We start from the raw sequence: 19252 nt of genomic DNA on the forward strand, positions 1-19252 counted from the left end.
ATGAAGAGATGGAGCCAAAGCAACAACACCACCCAGTTGTGGATGTGACTGGTGATGGAAGTAAAGTCTGATGCTGTAAAGAGCAATATTGCAAAGGAACCTGGAATGTTAGGTCCATGAATCAAGGCAAATTTTAAGTGTTCAAACAGGAGATGGCAAGAGTGAACGTCGACATTCTAGGAATCAGCGAACTAAAATGGACTGGAATGGGTGAATTTAACTCAGATGACCATTATATCTACTACTGTGGACAAGAATCCCTTAGAAGAAACGGAGTAGCCCTCATAGTCAACAAAAGAGTCCAAAATGCAGTACTTGGATGCAATCTCAAAAACGACAGAATGATCTCTGTTCATTTCCAAGGCAAACCATTCAATATCACAGTAATCCAAGTCTATGCCCTGACCAGTAATGCTGAAGAAGCTGAAGTTGAATGATTCTGTGAAGCCCTACAAGACCTTTTAGACCTAACACCCAAAGAAGATGTCCTTTTCATTATAGGGGACTGGAATGCAAAAGTAGGGAGTCGAGAAATACCTGGAGTAACAGGCAAATTTGACCTTGGAGTACAGAATGAAGCAGGCCAAAGGCTAATAGACTTGTGCCAAGAGAATGCACTGGTCATAGCAAACACCCTCTTCCAACAACATGAGAGAAGACTACACATGGACATCACCAGATGGTCAACACTGAAATCAGATTGATTATATTCTCTGCAGCCAAAGATGGAGAAGCTCTATACAGTCAGCAAAAACAAAACCGGCAGCTGACTATGGCTCAGACCATGAACTCCTTATTCAGAGTCAGACTTAAATTGAAGAAAGTAGGGAAAACCACTAGACCATTCAGGTATGACCTAAATCAAATCCTGTACGATTATACACTGGAAGTGAGAAATAGATTGAAGGGATTAGATCTGTAGACAGAGTGCCTGAAGAACTGTGGATGGAGGTTCGTGACATTGTACAGGAGGCAGTGATCAAGACCATCCACAAGGAAAAGAAATGTAAAAAGGCAAAATGGTTATCTGAGGAGGCCTTACAAGTAGCTGTGAATAGAAGAGAAGCAAAAGGCAAAGGAGAAAAGGAAAGATATACCCATTTGAATGCAGAGTTTCAAAGAATAGCAAGAGCGACAAGAAAGCCTTTCTCAGTGAACAGTGCAAAGAAATAAGGAGAACAATAGAATGGGAAAGCCTAGAGATCTCTTCAAAAAAATTAGAGATACCAAGGGAACATTTCATGCAAAGATGGGCTCAATAAAGGACATAAATGGTATGGATCTAACAGAAGCAGAAGATGTTAAGAAGACATGGCAAGAATACACTGAAGAACTATACAAAAAAGATCTTCATGACCCAGATAATCACGATGGTGTGATCACTCACCTAGAGCCAGACATCCTGGAATGCAAAGTCAAGTGGGCCTTAGGAAGCATCACTACGAACAAAGTTAGTGGAGGTGATGGAATTCCAGTTGAGCTATTTCAAATCCTGAAAGATGATGCTGTGAAATTGCTGCATTCAATATGCCAGCAAATTTGAAAATCTCAGCAGTGGCCACAAGACTGGAAAAGGTTAGTTTTTATTCCACTCCCAAAGAAAGGCAATGCCAACGAATGCTCAAAGTACCGCACAGTTGCACTCATCTCACATGCTAGTAAAGTAATGCTCAAAATTCTCCAAGCCGCGCTTCAACCGTGAACTTCCAGATGTTCAGGCTGGATTTAACAAAGGCAGCAGAACCAGAGATCAAATTGCCAACATCCATTGGATCATCGAAAAAGCAAGAGAGTTCCGGAAAAACATCTGCTTTATTGATTATGCCAAAGCCATTGACTGTGAGGATCACAATCAACTGTGGAAAACTCTGAAAGAGATGGAAATACCAGACCACCTGACCTGCCTCTTGAGAAACCTGTATGCAGATCAGGAAGCAACAGTTAGAACTGGACCTGGAACAACAGACTGGTTCCAAATATGGAAAGGCGTACATCAAGGCTGTATATTGTCACCTCTGCTTATATGCAGAGTACATCATGAGAAATGCTAGGCTGGATCACGCACAAGCTGGAATCAAGATTGCCGGGAGAAATATCAGTAACCTCAGATACGCAGATGACACGACCCTTATGGCAGAAAGTGAAGAACTAAAGAGCCTCTTAATGAAAGTGAAAGAGGAAAGCGAAAAAGCTGTTTTAAAACTCAACATTCAGAAAACTAAGATCATGGCATCTGGTCCCATCACTTCATGGCAAATAGATGGGGAAACAGTGGAAACAGTGGCTGACTTCATTTTTTCGGTCTCCAAAATCACTGCAGATGGCGACTGCAGCCATGAAATTAAAAGATGCTTCCTCTTTGGAAGAAAACTTATGACCAATATAGACAGCATGTTAAAAAGCAGAGACATTACTTTGCCAACAAAGGTCTGTCTCATCAAAGCTGTGGTTTTTCCAGTAGTCATGTATGGATGTAGAGTTGGATTCTAAAGAAAGCTGAATGCCAAAGAATTGATGCTTTTGAACTATGGTGTTGGAGAAGACTCTTAGGAGTCCCTTGGACTGCAAGGAGATCCAACCAGTCCTACCTAAAGAAAATCAGTCCTGAATATTCATTGGAAGGACTGATGCTGAAGCTGAAACTCCAGTACTTTGGCCACCTGATGTGAAGAACTGACTCATTTGAAAAGACTCTGATGCTGGGAAAGATTGAAGGCAGGAGGAGAAGGGGACAACAGAGGATGAGAAGGTTGGTTGGATGGCATCACCGACTCAATGGACATGAGTTTGAGTAAACTCTGGGAGTTGGCGATGCACAGGGAGGCCTGGCGTGCTGTGGTTCGTGGGTTCGCAAAGAGTTTGACAGAACTGAGCAACTGAACTGAACTGAATTGACTAGGAAATGGGCAGAAGCTAAATGGTCCAAAAATAAAAGCATCTTTTGGTCTTTGATCTAACAAATGGATTCTTCAGTGCCAGGAAACAAAGAATTGGGTCCTAAGAGTTTTATTTTCCCAGTAGCCTCTACAGCCTGTGGTTGCTGTCATTCGCTTTTACCTTGAGCCAGCCACAGATTCCCCTGTTGTATGTGTGTGTGTAGGAGGTGAAGTTCATTTGTAGTTTCATCCCATGCTGAGTAAGGTGTGATATCCTGGGACATAGGTTTCTGCACTGAGGAGATTCTGTAAGAGATGGCAATTTCCCTCAGCCCAGCAGCACCTGTCATCCTGAGAAGTTGCTGGCCGTTCCTACCACCCTCAGTTCCGTTCAGTTCAGTCACTCAGTCGTGTCCGACTCTTTGCTACTCCATGGACTGCAGCACACTAGGCCTCCCTATCCATCCCCAAATCCCGGAGTTACTCAAACTCATGTCCATTGAGTCAGTGATGCCATCCAACCATCTCATCCTCTCTCACCCTCTTCTCCTCATGCTTTCAGCCTGACCCTAGGCACTCTCCTTAAAATGGACTGGTGTACACTGACTCCCACCATGCCCAGTACCTTTATGCTTTGTCTCAAGGGGTTTCCCAGGAGCAGAAGTTTCCATTTTGGAATTAATGGGTTTTTTTTGTTGTTGTTATTGTTCTGCTTTTCTGTATCATTTATTTTTTCCAAGTATACATGCCCTATATTTTTCTTGACCTTTATGACCAAGGATCTTTAAAAAGCTTGGAAAATATCTTGTTATGAAAAAAATAAAGGTTAAAAGGCCTGAAAGAAAAGCTTTCTATTTGCAAATATTTTAGATTAATAATCAATGAGTGGTAATATCTAATGTGATGACACAAATGAAAAGGTTAGTCAAGTGCAGTCAAATCAGTAAGAATTTTAATTTGCCCGTTTCCTGTCTTCTCACTCGGAAGGTGGGAAATTAGTATTTAGTACAGGCGAACCTTGCAGGCTTAAGTTTTATTCAGACTTTTGATTCTATTAGAGTAGCAAATAGGGTTAATGTAATACTTAATTGATGCTTTCCAACTGTGGTGTTGGAGAATACTCTTGAGAGTCCCTTATACTCAAGGAGATCAAACCAGGCAATCCTAAAGGAAATCAACCCTGAATATTCATTGGAAGGACTGATGCTGAAGCTGAAGCTCCAGTACTTTGGCTACCTGATGTGAAGAGCTGACTGATTGGAAAAGACCCTGATTCTGGGAAAGATGGAAGGCAGAAGGAGAAGGGGATAATGAGATGGTTGGATGGCATCACCGACTCAATGGACATGAATTTGAGCAAGCTACTGGAGATGGTGAAGGAAAGGGAAGCCTGGTGTGCTGCAGTCCTTAAGGTCTCAAAGAATTGGACACGACTGAGCGACTGAACAACAACAACAATACTTAATTAGGCTTCCTTGGTGGCTTATCGGTAAAGAATCCACCTGCCAGTGCAAGAGATGCAAGTTCTATCTCTAGGTCAGGAAGAGCCCCTAGAGAAGGAAGTGGCAACCTGCTCCGGTTGTCTTGCTGGGAAATCCCATGGACAGAGGAACCTGGCGGGCTACAGTAAATGGGATTGCAAAGAGTCAGACACAACTTAGCAACTAAACAACGATTAGTTAAGTTAGTTAACTAAACGATTAGTTAAGTTCAGCTACAACTCACTAATTTTTTACAATGAGGGTTGAAATAAATCAGGATAAAAGCAAGAGGAGAGAGCCTACAAAGAGTTATGGTGTTAGCATGTTAATTACTGATTTTATCCCCAGTGGTTTGTTTGGCAAACAGTCCTTGGCTGGTTGGGCAAGTCACAAAGAATGTTGGCTTGATGCTTTTTCTTTGACAGCCTGAAGGTGTAACAATTTGTAGGTTGATGTCAGTGTCTTCCTTCATGGACCTTTCTACCTGTGCTTTTATTATCCCTGAAAAGCAGGGAAGAATGAAATTTTCTATGAGACTGACATAAGAAAACAAAAATGGTACAAATGAACTTATTTACAAAATAGAAATAGAATTACAGATGTAGAAAACAATCTTATGATTACTAAGGGGGGACAGTAGGGAGGGATAAATTGGGAGATTGGGATTGATATATACACACTACTATATATAAAATAAATAATTAATAAGTACCTATTTTATAGCACAGGGAACTCTACTCAGTGCTCTGTGATGACCTATATGGGAAAATAATCTAAAAAAGAATGGATATATGTATATGCATAGCTGATTCACTTTTTTGTACAGCAGAAAGAATGGATATGTGTATATGCATAACTGATTCACTTTTTTGTACAGCAGATACAACACTGTAAATCAACTATATGCCAATAAAATTTTCTAAAAAATTTTAAAACAAAACAAGCTCTGTAGCGGAGATGTGAATTACAGAGATCCTCTTGATTGATAAGGGACTTCCCTGGTGGCTCAGAGGTTAAAGCGTCTGCCTCCAATGCGGGAGACCTGGGTTCGATCCCTGGGTCGGGAAGATCCCCTGGAGAAGGAAATGGCAAACCACTCCAGTATTCTTGCCTGGAGAATCCCATGGACGAAGGAGCCTGGTAGGCTAGAGTCCACGGGGTCGCAAAGAGTCGGACACGACTGAGCGACTTCCCTCCCTTGATTGATAAAAGAATGTAAACTATCTTTATGCAAACATAAACTTCAGATAAGCTGATCTGATTCCTTCTGTCATCTCTTAGTAGTCCATTAATAAAAAAGAATTTCAAATAAGAGCAGAGCAACCTGGCTTTATTGCTGTCAAGACAGATTCATATTTTAGATACACCCCAAATATTTATTGTTGGGTTAATGGAAGCTGTAGCATGGAGACAGTTCTAGAGATCATCATGTTATTCAGATAAGCATTTAATCTTTTAAAAAATTAATTTAAGCTTTGTACATATTAGAGGTTAAAAGTATGTAGACTAGATGAGTTTTCTCAATTGATTTCAAAAGTTCATTAGCAAATACTATTATATATATATATAAATTTTTTAAAAATGGGAATGGATTGCCTCTCTTGATATTACCTTGCTTAGATGTGGCAATAATAATTGTTTTGAAAATGACAGCCTAAAATATTGGAATAGGAAAGAATCTTCAAGCATCCAGACTTCTTTCATGTATCAGAAGGAAGGACTTAGAGACGTGTTAGAGTAATTTGCAGCTGAGTGCAGACTAGAATCCAAGTCCCACTAGATCACATGACAGACACACTTCTTCCATATAACCATCCAGACTCCTATTTTATGTCTGTAGTATTTGCCCATTTTCTTCTAAAATCAGCTGTAGATAAAGGCACATGCCTAGCATTATTCAAGGTTAATTAGAAAGATTGCCATAGATAATCACCCTGTTCTGATCTAATATTTTGATTTCCTTGAAATTTACATAATCCATTATGTTTGTCTTTTTCTTCCACATCCACCTTTTTTGACTTTTTCAATTTTTTTAAAACCCTTGTGCTTTGATAAAAGTTAGCCTACATTTGATAAACCTAACCTTGAGCATTGTACTTCCAGAGGAAAAGGAGTCGCAAAACAAACCCCGTTTTCTGAACTGGGCCTTATTCCCGTTTATTGGAGCAATGTCCGTTGCAGAGGAGATGAAGAAAATATACTGCTTTGTGAAAAAGACATCTGGCAGGGCAGGGCATGTTCTGAGAAGATGGCAGCTGCTGACCTGTGTAGCTTTTCCCATGGTGAAAAAAAAAAATTTTTATTCCCTCGCTTTACTTTTATTCTGTTTTCAGCATTCCAGATGAAAAACATGTCTTAGTTGAATGTTTTCCTAAGCGTTGAAATACAGACCTGAGTCTGAATCATCATAGTCTATCAACAATCTAATTAGTCTTCAAAGGAATTCATGTAACAGTCGGATTTCCATTTGAACTCAGTTGTTTTTTTTTTTTAATTAAAAAATTTTTTGATTGCACCGAGTCTTGACTGCTGTGCACGGGCTCTCTCTAGTTGCAGTAAGTGGGGGCTACTCTCTAGTTGCAGTGCACGGGCTTCTCATTGATTGAGGTGGCTTTTCTTGCTGTGGAGCACAGGCTCTAGATCATGCAGGCTTTAGTAGATGTGATGCTTGCACCTAACTGCCCCCTAGCATGTGGGATCTTCCTAGACCAGGGTTTGAACTGGTGTCCCCTGCATTGCAAGGCAAACTCTTAACCACTGGATCGCCTGAGAAGCCCTGACCTCACTTCACATATTTTCTGTTTTAATATAATTTGTTTATAGGATTATTATATACTGTATATGAAACACTTATTTGGGTAATGAAAAATTGTGATGGAATCAAGTTAAAAGTCATCTTGAAACCAAATATAAAATACAGAAACTATAATAAAATGTTTTCACTTTATAAAATAGAATAGAATCATAGTTATTAGCATTATTCTTTGAAGATAGCACATTCCATAAAACAAATCGCTACCTTGGATAAGGGCTCCTATGCATGATGTCCTAGGCATTCAGTTCAGTTCAGTCGCTCAGTCGTGTCTGACTGTTCGCGATCCAATGGACCGCAGCATGCCAGGTTTCCCTGTCCATCACCAACTCCCGGAGTTTACTCAAACTCATCTCCACTGACTCAGTGATGCCATCCAACCATCTCATCCTCTGTTGTCCCCTTCTCGTCCTGCCTTCAGTCTTTCCCAGCATCAGGGTCTTTTCAAATGAGTCAGCTCTTCTCATCAGGTGGCCAAAGGATTGGACCTTCAGCTTCAACATCAGTCCTTCCAATGAACACCCAGGACTGATCTCCTTTAGGAAGGACTGGTTGGATCTCCTTGCAGCCCAAGGGACTCTCAAGAGTCTTCTCCAACACCACAGTTCAAAAGCATCAATTCTTCGGCGCTCAGCTTTCTTTATAGTCCAACTCTCATATCCATACATGACTACTGGATAAACCTTAGCCTTGACGAGATGGACCTTTGTTGGCAAAGTAATGTCGCTATTTTTTAATATGCTGCCTGGGTTGGTCATAACTTTCCTTCCAAGGAGGAAGCATCTTTTAATTTTATGACTGCAGTCACCATCTGCAGCATTGGTGATTAGTATGTGGTTTTGGTATACAGATGTGTGTATGATCATGTGAACGGAAGCAGCGGGAGAAGCTCCCTTTGCTAGTTATTTTTCCTTGTTTGGGATATTCTTTCTAAGCTTTTAGTTTCACAATTGTGGGTGGGTTTTCTGGGGTCCGTGATTGTTTTAACGTGTGACCACAACCTGTGGCTATCACACCTTTTTGGATTTTCTTGGCGATAGTAGCGTGATCAGATGTCCCAGGTCTTAGAATGCCAGCAGACAGCCGAGGGCAATGGTTTCTGATTGAGTACAAGTATCAGGGAAGGAATTGACACACTCCCTCTGCAAAACATAGGAAGATCCAAGCTAGGGTCATTCCTGTGAACTGACTGGAAGAACCAATGGAAATGGTGCAAGATATCACACAAGTGTGTGCTTGGAGAGCTACAGTCCTTTTGTGGATGCAAGGTGCATTCTAAGTCTTTATGTCTTGTAAGTTTTTCCTTTTCTTCCTTTGCCTCTCCACCTCTTGGTAATCCTACTTGTGGCAAACACATGTTTACACATTGCTACATCAGGGATGCTGTGCATCGGGCTCAACAGTGCACTGCTTTTTGTAGACATTGCTTGTATTCTGTGTTCAACTGAACTGATAAAGTATGTTAACATTTTTCAAGTAGTGAAGTAAGTAAATTTTTGAAAACAATCCTTTTTTTTTTCAGGGTTTCATAGTACTTTATTTTATTTTTAATTTGATTTACAGTGTTGTGCCAGTCTCTGGTGTACAGCAAAATGACTCAGTTATACACACATACAGTTTGTAGTACTCTAAAAGCCTGCATTTAATTCTAACAACAATGGGAAGTCAGTATATTTTTTTCAGGCTCTCTGTCTACTCTTTTTTTAAAAAAGCTCTCCATTCTCTATAATCTATCCACTTGTTTATGCTCTGGCTGCAAAGATAAATTTAAGGTTGATGTAAGCATATATAACATATCGAAGGTTGAGATAAATTAGAAGTGAGAATGAAAAAATATGCTTTTATGGTAAATTAAATGAGAATATGAAAACAAATAGCTCAAATCAGCAAACACTGAGTCTATCTTAAGGCACAGCAGCAGACCTTTAACATTAATACTTTCTTTTAGTTTGGAATTTACATTTAGCATCTTGGCATTTAGTACTTTTCCAACACTTACAAAGTAGAAGATCGTATCTTTGTATTGGACATAGGAAATATCAGTATAAATGAAAATGTCTGGGAGTTTTATTTATCCATAAGTTAAATACCAGTCAACTACTTCACTGAAATTTCTTTCAAGTGATTTTTTTTTTGTGCGTGTATTTATTGGGAAGATGTGAGATGGTGACTAAATTTTGTCTTTGAGCTTCTCTATATTTTCACAAATACTTACACAACCAGTGTAAAAACTACATTTAAAAATAAAGCACAACGTTTAAAAAAATGTAAGGTAATTATGCCATAATGTTTCTAGGTTGTAGATAATTTTAAATTTCCTTTTAAATTTTTTTTTTTTTCTGTTTTCTCCAAGCTTACTATGGAGGTGGGGAGAGGAGAAGCAGAGAAGGATATAATAGTTTAAGAAATTTATGCTGTTTCTATTGGTTTGTTTCTATATTTTCCAAGCTTCTTAAAAGAAAAACATAGTAACATGTAAATTTAGGTTTCTTGTCATAATTCAGCAGTCATTAATTATAAGAAGCTGCTATATACTGTTGAGAACAGTTATGTTTATTAAACCTACCTTTATCCTTTTCCAAATTACAAGTGCTAGTTGACTTATGTAAGAAAACTGTGTTACAAATATCAGAGTATGAGTATATGTACATGTTTGCTAATCTAAATCCCTTCTCTGGTGTGATATTTGAATATAAATATGAATGTCCAAGTACCATTTATTGATAGCTGCTTATACTGTGGAGGAATTAGAAGCATATTTCATGTGGATAAATGATGAGTATTTGGCAAAAGATAACACTAAATTTCCTAATAGGGACCCAGCCTGTTCTGAACCTTTGACCATCTCACATTCTTTATTCCAGAAAAATTAGAGGGCCGTTCTGTTTCCCAAACACATACAGCTTTGTGTTTCTATGCTTGTGTTCATTCGGTTCATTTTGTCTGAAGTGCACATCCCCCATGTAGAACTTATGAAGTCCCATCCATCATCTTGGCCCTCTCAGCTACAGCTCCTTTAGAAGAGATTCCCTAATTTCCTCCGGGGGTGGGCGAGCACCTTTTGCATCTGAACCCCTGCAGGGCCTTCTCAATGGTCTCCCATCTGTACTCATGTTGTCCATATCCCGAGGCAATATACTTCTTAAGGGTAGCATTTGTGCAGTGCCTCTCTGCCTAACAGCTGTTTAAGAAACAGAATTGAAGGAGTGGATATCAATAGTTATTTTTCGTTGTTTGGGATATTCTTTCTAGGCTTTTAGTCATCGTTTGCCAATCCAGTCAGTCAACAAATATTTATTACATGCCTTCTACATAGCTGGGTATCTGAAGTACTTGAGTGAAAGGGAAAGGCGTTCCCTGTGTCCTCAATTCTAGACTAAGAAAAAGAGAGAAAAATTAAAAAACTGATGAAGCTAGATAAGGGCATTGTAGACTATAATAAGGAATTTGCATGGGGAAGCCTCTGGTATTCTTCACAGAGAATGAATTGATTCATACACAAATGATGAACTGATTCATACACAAATGAATCTTCAATATTGTTTTTTGAAGGTACTGGCTGTGATGTCCACCAGCTTCTTATAATGTGATAATGTTAACTTTGACTTGATCTCTACAAATGTAAAAATATTTCTATGCTGAAAGCAAGTATGTCATAGATATAAGTGCCATTCTTAATAATTACATGTTGGTAATTCTCAAGTTACTGTAAATAAAAAATCAATGCTATCCCCCACAATACCATAAAAATCAAATGGATTTCCAATAACTGCAGTTTTGAGTGTGTCTTTTCTGGTTTCTGAGGTCCTCGGGAAAAAGTGAATTTAGACTGCTTCCTCTTGACAGCTATTTGTATGAATGTAATTCAAGTTGGAGGATTTTAATCAGTTGAGATTATCATAAAATATATTAGACATGCGTGGGTATGTCCATATTGCTGAAGTGGCTTATTAAATATAACTTTATGATTGAGAATGGCAAAGAAATAGAATATACCTGATCTTCTATAGCTCAGTATGAATGTGTAGGTTTAATTTGTTGTTAATTTCATATTGCAGGCCCTGCGTTCCCCATCCTGCGCCTTGCTGGGGGGAGCAGTGTGCGTGAGGGCCGAGTGGAGGTCTACCATGCCGGTCAGTGGGGGACAGTCTGTGACGACCAGTGGGATGATGCAGATGCAGAAGTGGTCTGCAGGCAGCTGGGTCTGAGGTTGGTTCTTCTTCTTTTGTTTTGCTTACATTTCAAGTTTATTACTTCCATACCCAAAGATAGGTGTGTTTAAATTGCACATTTCTTTGAACAAGTAGAAAAAGCCACCTTTTTGATCATTGTATTTGGCAGTAGTCTCCTTGAAGAGAATGTCTATGTACCTATAGATCTAACCTGTTTGTATCTGAATTCAACTGATTTTGTATCCTTAAGAACCTTAAGCCTTTTACCACTTTTTATCGGGAGCCTTTATAGGACTCCCAGGTAGTAACTAGCACGGTCAACTGCAGTAACTTACCAAAGTCATATGATGAAACTAGTTGTGAGGCTTTAACTGAAGTTCAACTTCTTTCCCCCAAATATCTTCTAAACTTTTGCCCTTTGCTCCTTATTTGTTAGGTATGTGCTTAGAACAAAGAATGTTTATTAATGTTCAAAGGAAATAATTCCTATGCAGGATATGGCAATGAAGCTTGTGGAATAAAGACAGAAAACCAATATTATATGTTGCTTTAGTTATGGTTACTTTGGAATAGTATGGTATAATTGTGTATCCTCTGATCCTTGTCTTTAGTGATTTTGAACATTGGTATAGCAGGCCTAAAAGTTTCTCTGAAATTATACTGGCAGATCTTCTGAAGTTGATATTTTACTTTAAATTGGAAAAAAATTATTTAGCATGTTGTGGCAGGTAGGGGTGGGTTGATGTGGAGACCTCTCAAAATTAAGTCTTCTCAGTTCTTGTTTCACTTTGTCCAGTTAAGCATAGTCTTTGACACTGGAGCATGATTTTTGAACCTTGAACCGTAATTTTTTTGCAATTGTTTTTGCAACTGACCCCTCCCCTCCCACTTTTTCAAAACTGTAGGTTAATATTAAAGTATTTTAAAACAAAATAAAGGTGTTTCAACATTTTACCTCTAAATACTTCAGTGTATACTTCACCTTTTAAAAATAAGAACATTGTCCTACATAGCCAAATTATCATCACAACTAATGTCAGTGGTAATCATTCTTACATTGTTTAATATCCTGTAATATTCAGATTTCCACAGGTGTTCCCACCATGTCCTTGACGGATGGTTTCTCTGTAGCAGAATTTAGCCCAGGGCCTTGTGGTGCATCTGGACGTTATACCCCCAAAGTCTTTTAATCCAGAACAGTTTCTTGTTTTTCCTAACACTGACTTGTTGCAGAGACCAAAGACCACACCAGTTGGTTTGTAGAATATCCTCCCTTCTGAATTTGTCTCATTCTGGTTCTTGTAACTTCTGAAATGGGAGGCTAGATCCAAAAGTTTGATTAGATAAACATCACTCAAGTATTTGCTTCCCAGGTGGCGCTACTGGTAAAGAACCCACTTGCTAATGCAGGATACTCAAGAGACCTGGGTTCGATCCCTGGGTTGGGAAGATCCCCTGGAGGAGGAAATGATAACCCACTCCAGTATTCTTGCCTGGAGAATTCCATAGACAGTGGAGCCTGGCGGGCTATAGTCTGTGGGGTCTCAAAGAGTTGAATACCACTGAGCAACTAACACTTTCACTTTCATAGTTTTAAAAGTGAGTCTAAAAATTCATGTTGTAATGTAGAGTTCTTTCTTGAGAGCCAAGATTTTTTTTTTTTCACTTACATAAACAGTTCTCAAACAAAGACTGTGTTGACAAACAATAGTCTACTGCATGGAAAGAATGTAGAGATAGAATCACAAGGAAGACTGTATTAATGTTGAACATATGTATGGGTTGAGTAAAGTGTTTACATCTTTCTCAAGCATTTGCTCGCTGCCATCTTTTGTATGAGGAGATTTGTGTTTGGAGAAGTGATGAAAAGGAAAAATATCTTCAAATATTCAAGACAGCAAAGATCTTCCACAAGCCTGTGTAATAACCAACAATCTAGCTTGGTGGAGATTTTCTTTTTATTATTAAGTACCCTAGGATCTGAGCTGATGCTGTTCTTTTGCTTTGTTTTTCTTTACTTTGATTTTCTACTTCTCTCATAACCTTGCAGTACAGCAGTATTCTGCAAGTGCTCTTCCCCTAGAATTTGTTTTGCTCACTTAAAGGCACAGTACTTTCAGATGCAATAATTTTTAATGTTGCATGTTTCATCTCAGTGGTACTTGCTTTGTTGAATTCCCAAAGGGAAACTATATCATGCCTCCCTGGAGTGCTGGTTACAATTTCTTTGTGAGATGCTGTCTTTGTTGACCCTCATCTTTTAATGGTGGCTGTAGATTTTGGTAGCTGGCAAGCGTCCTAAAACACAAAAGGAATAACTGTACTTAAGAGATTTAAATTTGATTAATCCAGAACTCAGAGAAACATGAGGATTAGGAAAGGAAGAAGCCAAGTGTTAGAAAATTGAACTTGAGAATGCATACATATGCAGTGAAGTTTCAGATAGAGACATTTTAATTGGAGTTCCTTTTGTGCACTTAACATTAAAGCATTTCCTATGTCTTTCAGAACTCTTAAAAGCATAGCTGCTCATGGAACTGTGACATCATATTTTATTTTGTGGATATGCCATAATTTACATAAGAATTTTAAATTTTTGAGCGCTTTTTTCTTCTTAGGTTTTTTTTTTGGCTATAAAATTATCTTAAAGAAAGAACCATATTATTCCGTGGTCAAAATAAAAATTCTTCTCATGCTCTTTTTAAATATTTATTTGTTCTCTTATTTTATTGTTTATTAATTTTTAAAATACTTTATAAACATTATTAGTATGTCCAATTATTGAGCAGAAAGGAGGCCTTATTTAACAGATGAGAAAGTTAGGCTCTCTGAGATTACTCAAAGTCCCCAAATTATACTGTGAATGAAGACTGGAATCTTGAGATTTGTGGCTCCCAAGGTAGGATTTTTCATTTCATGTTACACTGTTTGCAAAATAGGCAGGTATTAATAAGAATAAATATGAATACAAGCTGAAAGAAATAGGGAAGTCAAGGGAGAAAAGTTTATTGTAGGAGGAAATTGATGATGAGCATGTTTTAGACAGACTATATATTAATGTGCCACAGACACATCACTGAAAATGCCCCAAGAGACTGAAAGAAAGTAAAGTGTTTCAGAGTCTGCTCTAAAGCCAGACAAATTTTACTATCTAATGCTGGGCAAATTGTTTAACTTCTGCAACTCAGTTTCCTCATCTGTAAACAGTGGGTAATAACATCATGGGGTTGTAGGGAGGATTGAAAAAGTTAATACATTTGAAGCTGTTAGACCAGTGTCTGGGATACAGTAATCATTCAGTATACTTCAAAATATCATTATTGGAGATAGAGGGGATTGTTTTCCAGAAAGAAATATGGACTATTGACCAGTAAAAATGAGTTTTTCATCCAAATGTTATGTGTCACAAAATGATATTTGCTGTCAAAGAACCAATCTTTTATAACCTAGCAAGTAATTCTTTTTACACAATAGAATTGCCTAACTCCATTCTGTGTCTAGTCAAAGTAGTAGCTAAATCCAGGGATTGAGTTAGTCAGGTGGTATTTTTTATTTGCTCTTTTTCTATGAAAAACAGACAAATTTTATATGAATACAATCAGATTAGCTAAATAGGTTTAGGAATGTTTTGGATACGGATCAGACATAGGATCAGTTCGGTGTCTATTGGGGATTGCTGCTGTGTAGGTCAAACAGCTTTGCATAAAATAACCTAATAAATCGATGCATTATATCAGAAAACCCCTATTCCACAAATTTATTCTGTGGTCAGATGGTGAGAAAGTAGTAAAACTGGGACTGTTACTACAAATGAACTGCCAGGGCTGATGTGGACATACTTTTCATAATGGAAGGGAAGAGAACACACAACTTTATCAAATTTACATAGTACTTATTAGCCTTTAACAAACCATGAGTCTCATGTTGCTTTCCCTGGTATTAGACAATGTCTTAAACGGCAGAGTCATCCATTTCTTTGGTATTCCCCTGAAAGCTAATACAGTCCAGGACACCAGGAAATAGGCTGAAGGACTGTGTGAATTTATAAATATCATCTTAATTTTTAATGAACTCCAAAATTAGCTGGGAAACCTAGTTTGTTTTACATCATGATTTCTTCGTGTTTTTTTTGTTTTGTTTGGTTCTTGAATTTATTGCATTAATTTTTCTGATTAGTTTATTTTAATTAAACATTTTTGTGATCATTAAAATAATGGTTGTAAACAATGGAAAATATGGAGATGCATAAGGAAGAAAATAAAACACCCAAATGATGTTTTAAGGCTGCATTATAACATAGGTGATTTTCCCCAGAGTCACTATCCGGGGCTTCTGATCTCCCATCTAGTGTTCTCCCTTAAGGAAGGAACACAGTTTAGAGGCTGTTAATCAGGGCTTTTGCTTTTTCCTAGAACCTCTACCACATCTTTGACATATTTGAAATGCAATGTATTTCAGTTACTCTGTCCAGCCTGTCTCAAGTCACTCCCAAGTAATGAGTATTTTAGGTTTGTTATTTTTTTCTTGGGAATAGAAAGCCTTTAGTTTTTAATCTTTTAGCCTAGATTTTTAGTGCAAAGGATTTTAAGGATATGTAAAAATGCATTCTAACTGTTTTAATTTGATCACTGTAAGTTGAGCATCTTACAATATGCTCAGTGGCCATGGGTATTTCTTCTTCTGTAAATAGCTTGTTTGTCTCCATTACCCTATTTTTGATGTTGGTCGTTTTTTCTTTTATTATGATAATAATAAATTATGATTATTTACTTCTAGGAATTTTTTTTTATTTGATTGCTGTTATATTTTACAAATATATCTTTCACCTTCTTTGCCTTTTGATCTGGTTGTGGTGTATTTTGCCATACAATAGTTCAAATTTATGTGTTTGGTTTATTTATTACATAGTTCAAATTTATAAGTTTAACTTTTTTTAGTCTTTGTTTTCTGATTTCTTGGTTTTTCATCTTGCTCAGGAAATTCCCTTATTACCAAGGTTATAAGAACTATGTTATTATTATTTCATTGCATTGTATTAACTTTTTAGTCATCTTGTCTTCCTCTTTCCCTCCTTCCTCCCTTTCTTTCCTTCTTTCTATTTAAATTTTGAAACCATCTGGAGTTTATTTTTTGTTTCTGAGTTTGGGATCAAATTTTATTTTCTCTCATATTGGTCCCTGGTTTTATTTTAGCACCTAGTCTTGCCTCAAGGAATTATACTCACTGAAATTTTCTTTGACAGGTCTTTTTCTTTTCTAGCAATTGTCACCGGGCAGAGACCCAAGAGACGGTCAATCTGCCTTTCTCTAAAACTCTGCTCCTATCTGGCTTCCCCATGGCCTGCATTAGTCATCCTGTCTCTTCTGCTTCTACTCTCCAGCTTTCAGTGTTCTCTAAATCAGTTTCCATATTTGCTTTCATTAATCTCTTTCCTCTAGAGCAAGGGTCAGCAAACATTTTCCGTAAAGGGACAGATAGTGAATATTTTAGACTTTCCAATTACTCCACTGAGCTTTTGTGTAGTGCAAAAGCAGCCACAGACAATAATTTGGGAATGAGTGTGGCTTTGTTCTGATAAAACCTTATTTCTGGATAGTAAAATTTGAATTACATATATCAAAATTGCATTCCTGTTTTGGTTTTAAATTCTCAAGATAGTTATAATGTAAGGAGAAAAAGGCAACTTAAATAATGGGGAATAGATGCAGTATCGTTGAAAAGCAAACTAAAAATATAAATTCTCTAGTCTAAGAATTAAATGGCTGAAAAAGGCTGAAGATACAATTTCTGAGGTCATTTATCATTTTGACAGGCAATCATGATCTTCTTCACTGAAATCTGGGGTTCTAGAGAATATGGTGTCACTTTGAATTGTGAGAGAAGTAAATTTAGTCAAATAAATTTGAGTGAAGAGATGTTTGACCATGAGTAACAGAGAACTGAAAATAACCATGGCTTAAACAAGACATGAGAAATGCCAGGCTGGATGAGTTACAAGCTGGAATCAAAACAGTCAGGAGAAACATCAACAACCTCAGATATGCTGATAATACCACTCTAATGGCAGAAAGCAAAGAGGAATTAAAGAGCCTCTTGATGAGGGCAAAGGAGGAGAGTGAAAGAGCTGGCTTAAAACTAAATATTAAAAAAGCTAAGATGATGGCATCCAGCCCCATTCCTTCATGGCAAAGAGAGGGGGAAAAGGTGGAAGCAGTGGCAGATCTCTTCTTCATGGGCTCCAAAATCACTGTGGACGGTGACTGCAGCCATGAAATCAGTAGATATTTGCTTCTTGGCAGGGAAGCTGTGACAAACCTAGACCATGTGTTAAAAAGCAGAGACATTACTCTGCCGACAAAGGTCCGTATCGTCAAGGATATGGTCTTGCCAGTGGTCATGTCCGGTTGTGAGAACTGGACTGTAAAGAAGGCGGAGCACCGAAGAATTGATGCCTTCAAACTGTGGTGCTGGAGAAGACTCCTAAAAGTCACTTGGACAGCAAGGAGATCAAACCAGTCAATCTTAAGGGAAATCGACACTGAATATTTGTTGGCAGGACTGATGCTGCAGCTGAAACTCCAGTCTTTTGGTCATCTGATGTGAACAGCTGACTCACTGGAAAAATCCCTGATGCTGGTAAAGATTGAGGGCAGAAGGAGAAGAGGTCATCAGAGGATGAGATGGCTGTCCAGCATCATTGATGCAATGGACATGAACTTGGGCACACTTTGGGAGATGGTGAGGGACAAGAAGGCCTGGTGTGCTGCAGTCCATGGGGTTGCAAAGGGTCAGATGTGACCGCGTGGCTGAACAACAACAACAAAGACAAGAGTCTATTTCTCTCTCTGGAGACCGGAGATAGTTAATTCAAGGTTGGTACGGTGGTTCCACAGTCATCAGGGCCCCAGACTCTAGCTTGTAGCTCTTTCATTCTTAGTTTGGTACTTTATGGACCAAGATAGATACAGTGGAGTGAATTGATACGGAAAATTATAAATTAATCATAAGTTTACCTTTGCCAGAGGCAAAAGAAGAAACAGGTCAGACTAACCTTCAATCTGACTTATGTTCTTATGTTTGTTCAGTGGCATTGCCAAAGCGTGGAAACAGGCGTATTTTGGGGAAGGGTCTGGCCCAGTAATGTTGGATGAAGTACGCTGCACTGGGAATGAGCTTTCTATTGAGCAGTGTCCAAAGAGTTCCTGGGGAGAGCATAACTGTGACCATGAAGAAGATGCTGGAGTGTCCTGTACCCCTCTAACAGGTAGGAACTTCACCCTGTCAACCTAGCCACTCTTGCCTTCGCCCGTATTTGGGCTTAACTTCCCTTCTCAATTTAGCTGATATTACTAAATGAACTTACAAATAAATCCCCCAAATAAGACATAAAAAGAATATACACTGTATATTATAATGCTATCTCTTTATTTATAGATATTTCTGAATTTTTCAGTTGAAAGCTACACAATCCTATAAAGTAATTAAGAATATATGATCTTGTTGCAATATATAGTACCTAGTAGTCAGAATCAGTGTACAATGCTACATTTAGGATGTTAGATTTTATAATTATACATTTAGTCCATTCATTTATTAGCCTGTCTTGACTCTCAGAATGTGTTTATAGCTGGTAAAACTATTTTGATGGGATTGTTGATTAAAGCACACTATTAAAGAACCAGGTTAACCTTTGCTGTGCTGAATATTCAGACTGTTCCAAATCACAGCATGCTTGTCAAGCTATGTCTTGTGTTGCAAGAAGGACATGTCTGAGTGCAAATGAGTGTATGTGTATGTACTTAAATGTTTGAGGGGAAGAAGAGAGAAATGGATGGGCAAGAGAAGTTGGGTCAACACAAATCTGTTGTTTCTATAGCAAAAAGAGCTTGAAGAAAAAAATTAAGGCTTTAA

General features: G+C 38.1%; 2 protein-coding genes across 18 annotated transcripts in view; one reads left to right on the plus strand and one right to left on the minus strand.

Moving 5' to 3' along the window:
- LOC145505369 (uncharacterized) overlaps window positions 1-19252 on the minus strand; it is a 138375-nt gene that overhangs the window by 58952 nt on the left and 60171 nt on the right. The window contains exon 2 of one of the 17 annotated variants that reach the window (XM_081487332.1): window positions 10228-10350. The exons of 13 other annotated variants lie outside the window; for them this stretch is intronic. In XM_081487332.1, the coding sequence (XP_081343458.1) occupies window positions 10312-10350 (39 nt within the window). In that variant the 3' untranslated portion in view covers window positions 10228-10311. Of the gene's footprint in view, window positions 1-3057; window positions 3183-10227; window positions 10351-13455; window positions 13640-19252 lie in introns of those variants that run through there. 3 more of the 17 variants (XM_081487228.1, XM_081487294.1, XM_081487324.1) reach the window with 3 other exon arrangements.
- Window positions 1-19252, plus strand: part of LOC145504779 (neurotrypsin-like) — a 74674-nt gene that overhangs the window by 17290 nt on the left and 38132 nt on the right. Inside the window, 3 exon segments of the mRNA XM_081486090.1 lie at window positions 6461-6639; window positions 11228-11378; window positions 18427-18605. Coding sequence (XP_081342216.1) covers window positions 6461-6639; window positions 11228-11378; window positions 18427-18605 — 509 coding nt within the window.

The sequence above is a fragment of the Giraffa tippelskirchi genome, chromosome 1, assembly GCF_054371585.1.
Source record: "Giraffa tippelskirchi isolate mGirTip1 chromosome 1, T2T-mGirTip1v1.2.pri, whole genome shotgun sequence".
NCBI lineage: Eukaryota > Metazoa > Chordata > Mammalia > Artiodactyla > Giraffidae > Giraffa > Giraffa tippelskirchi.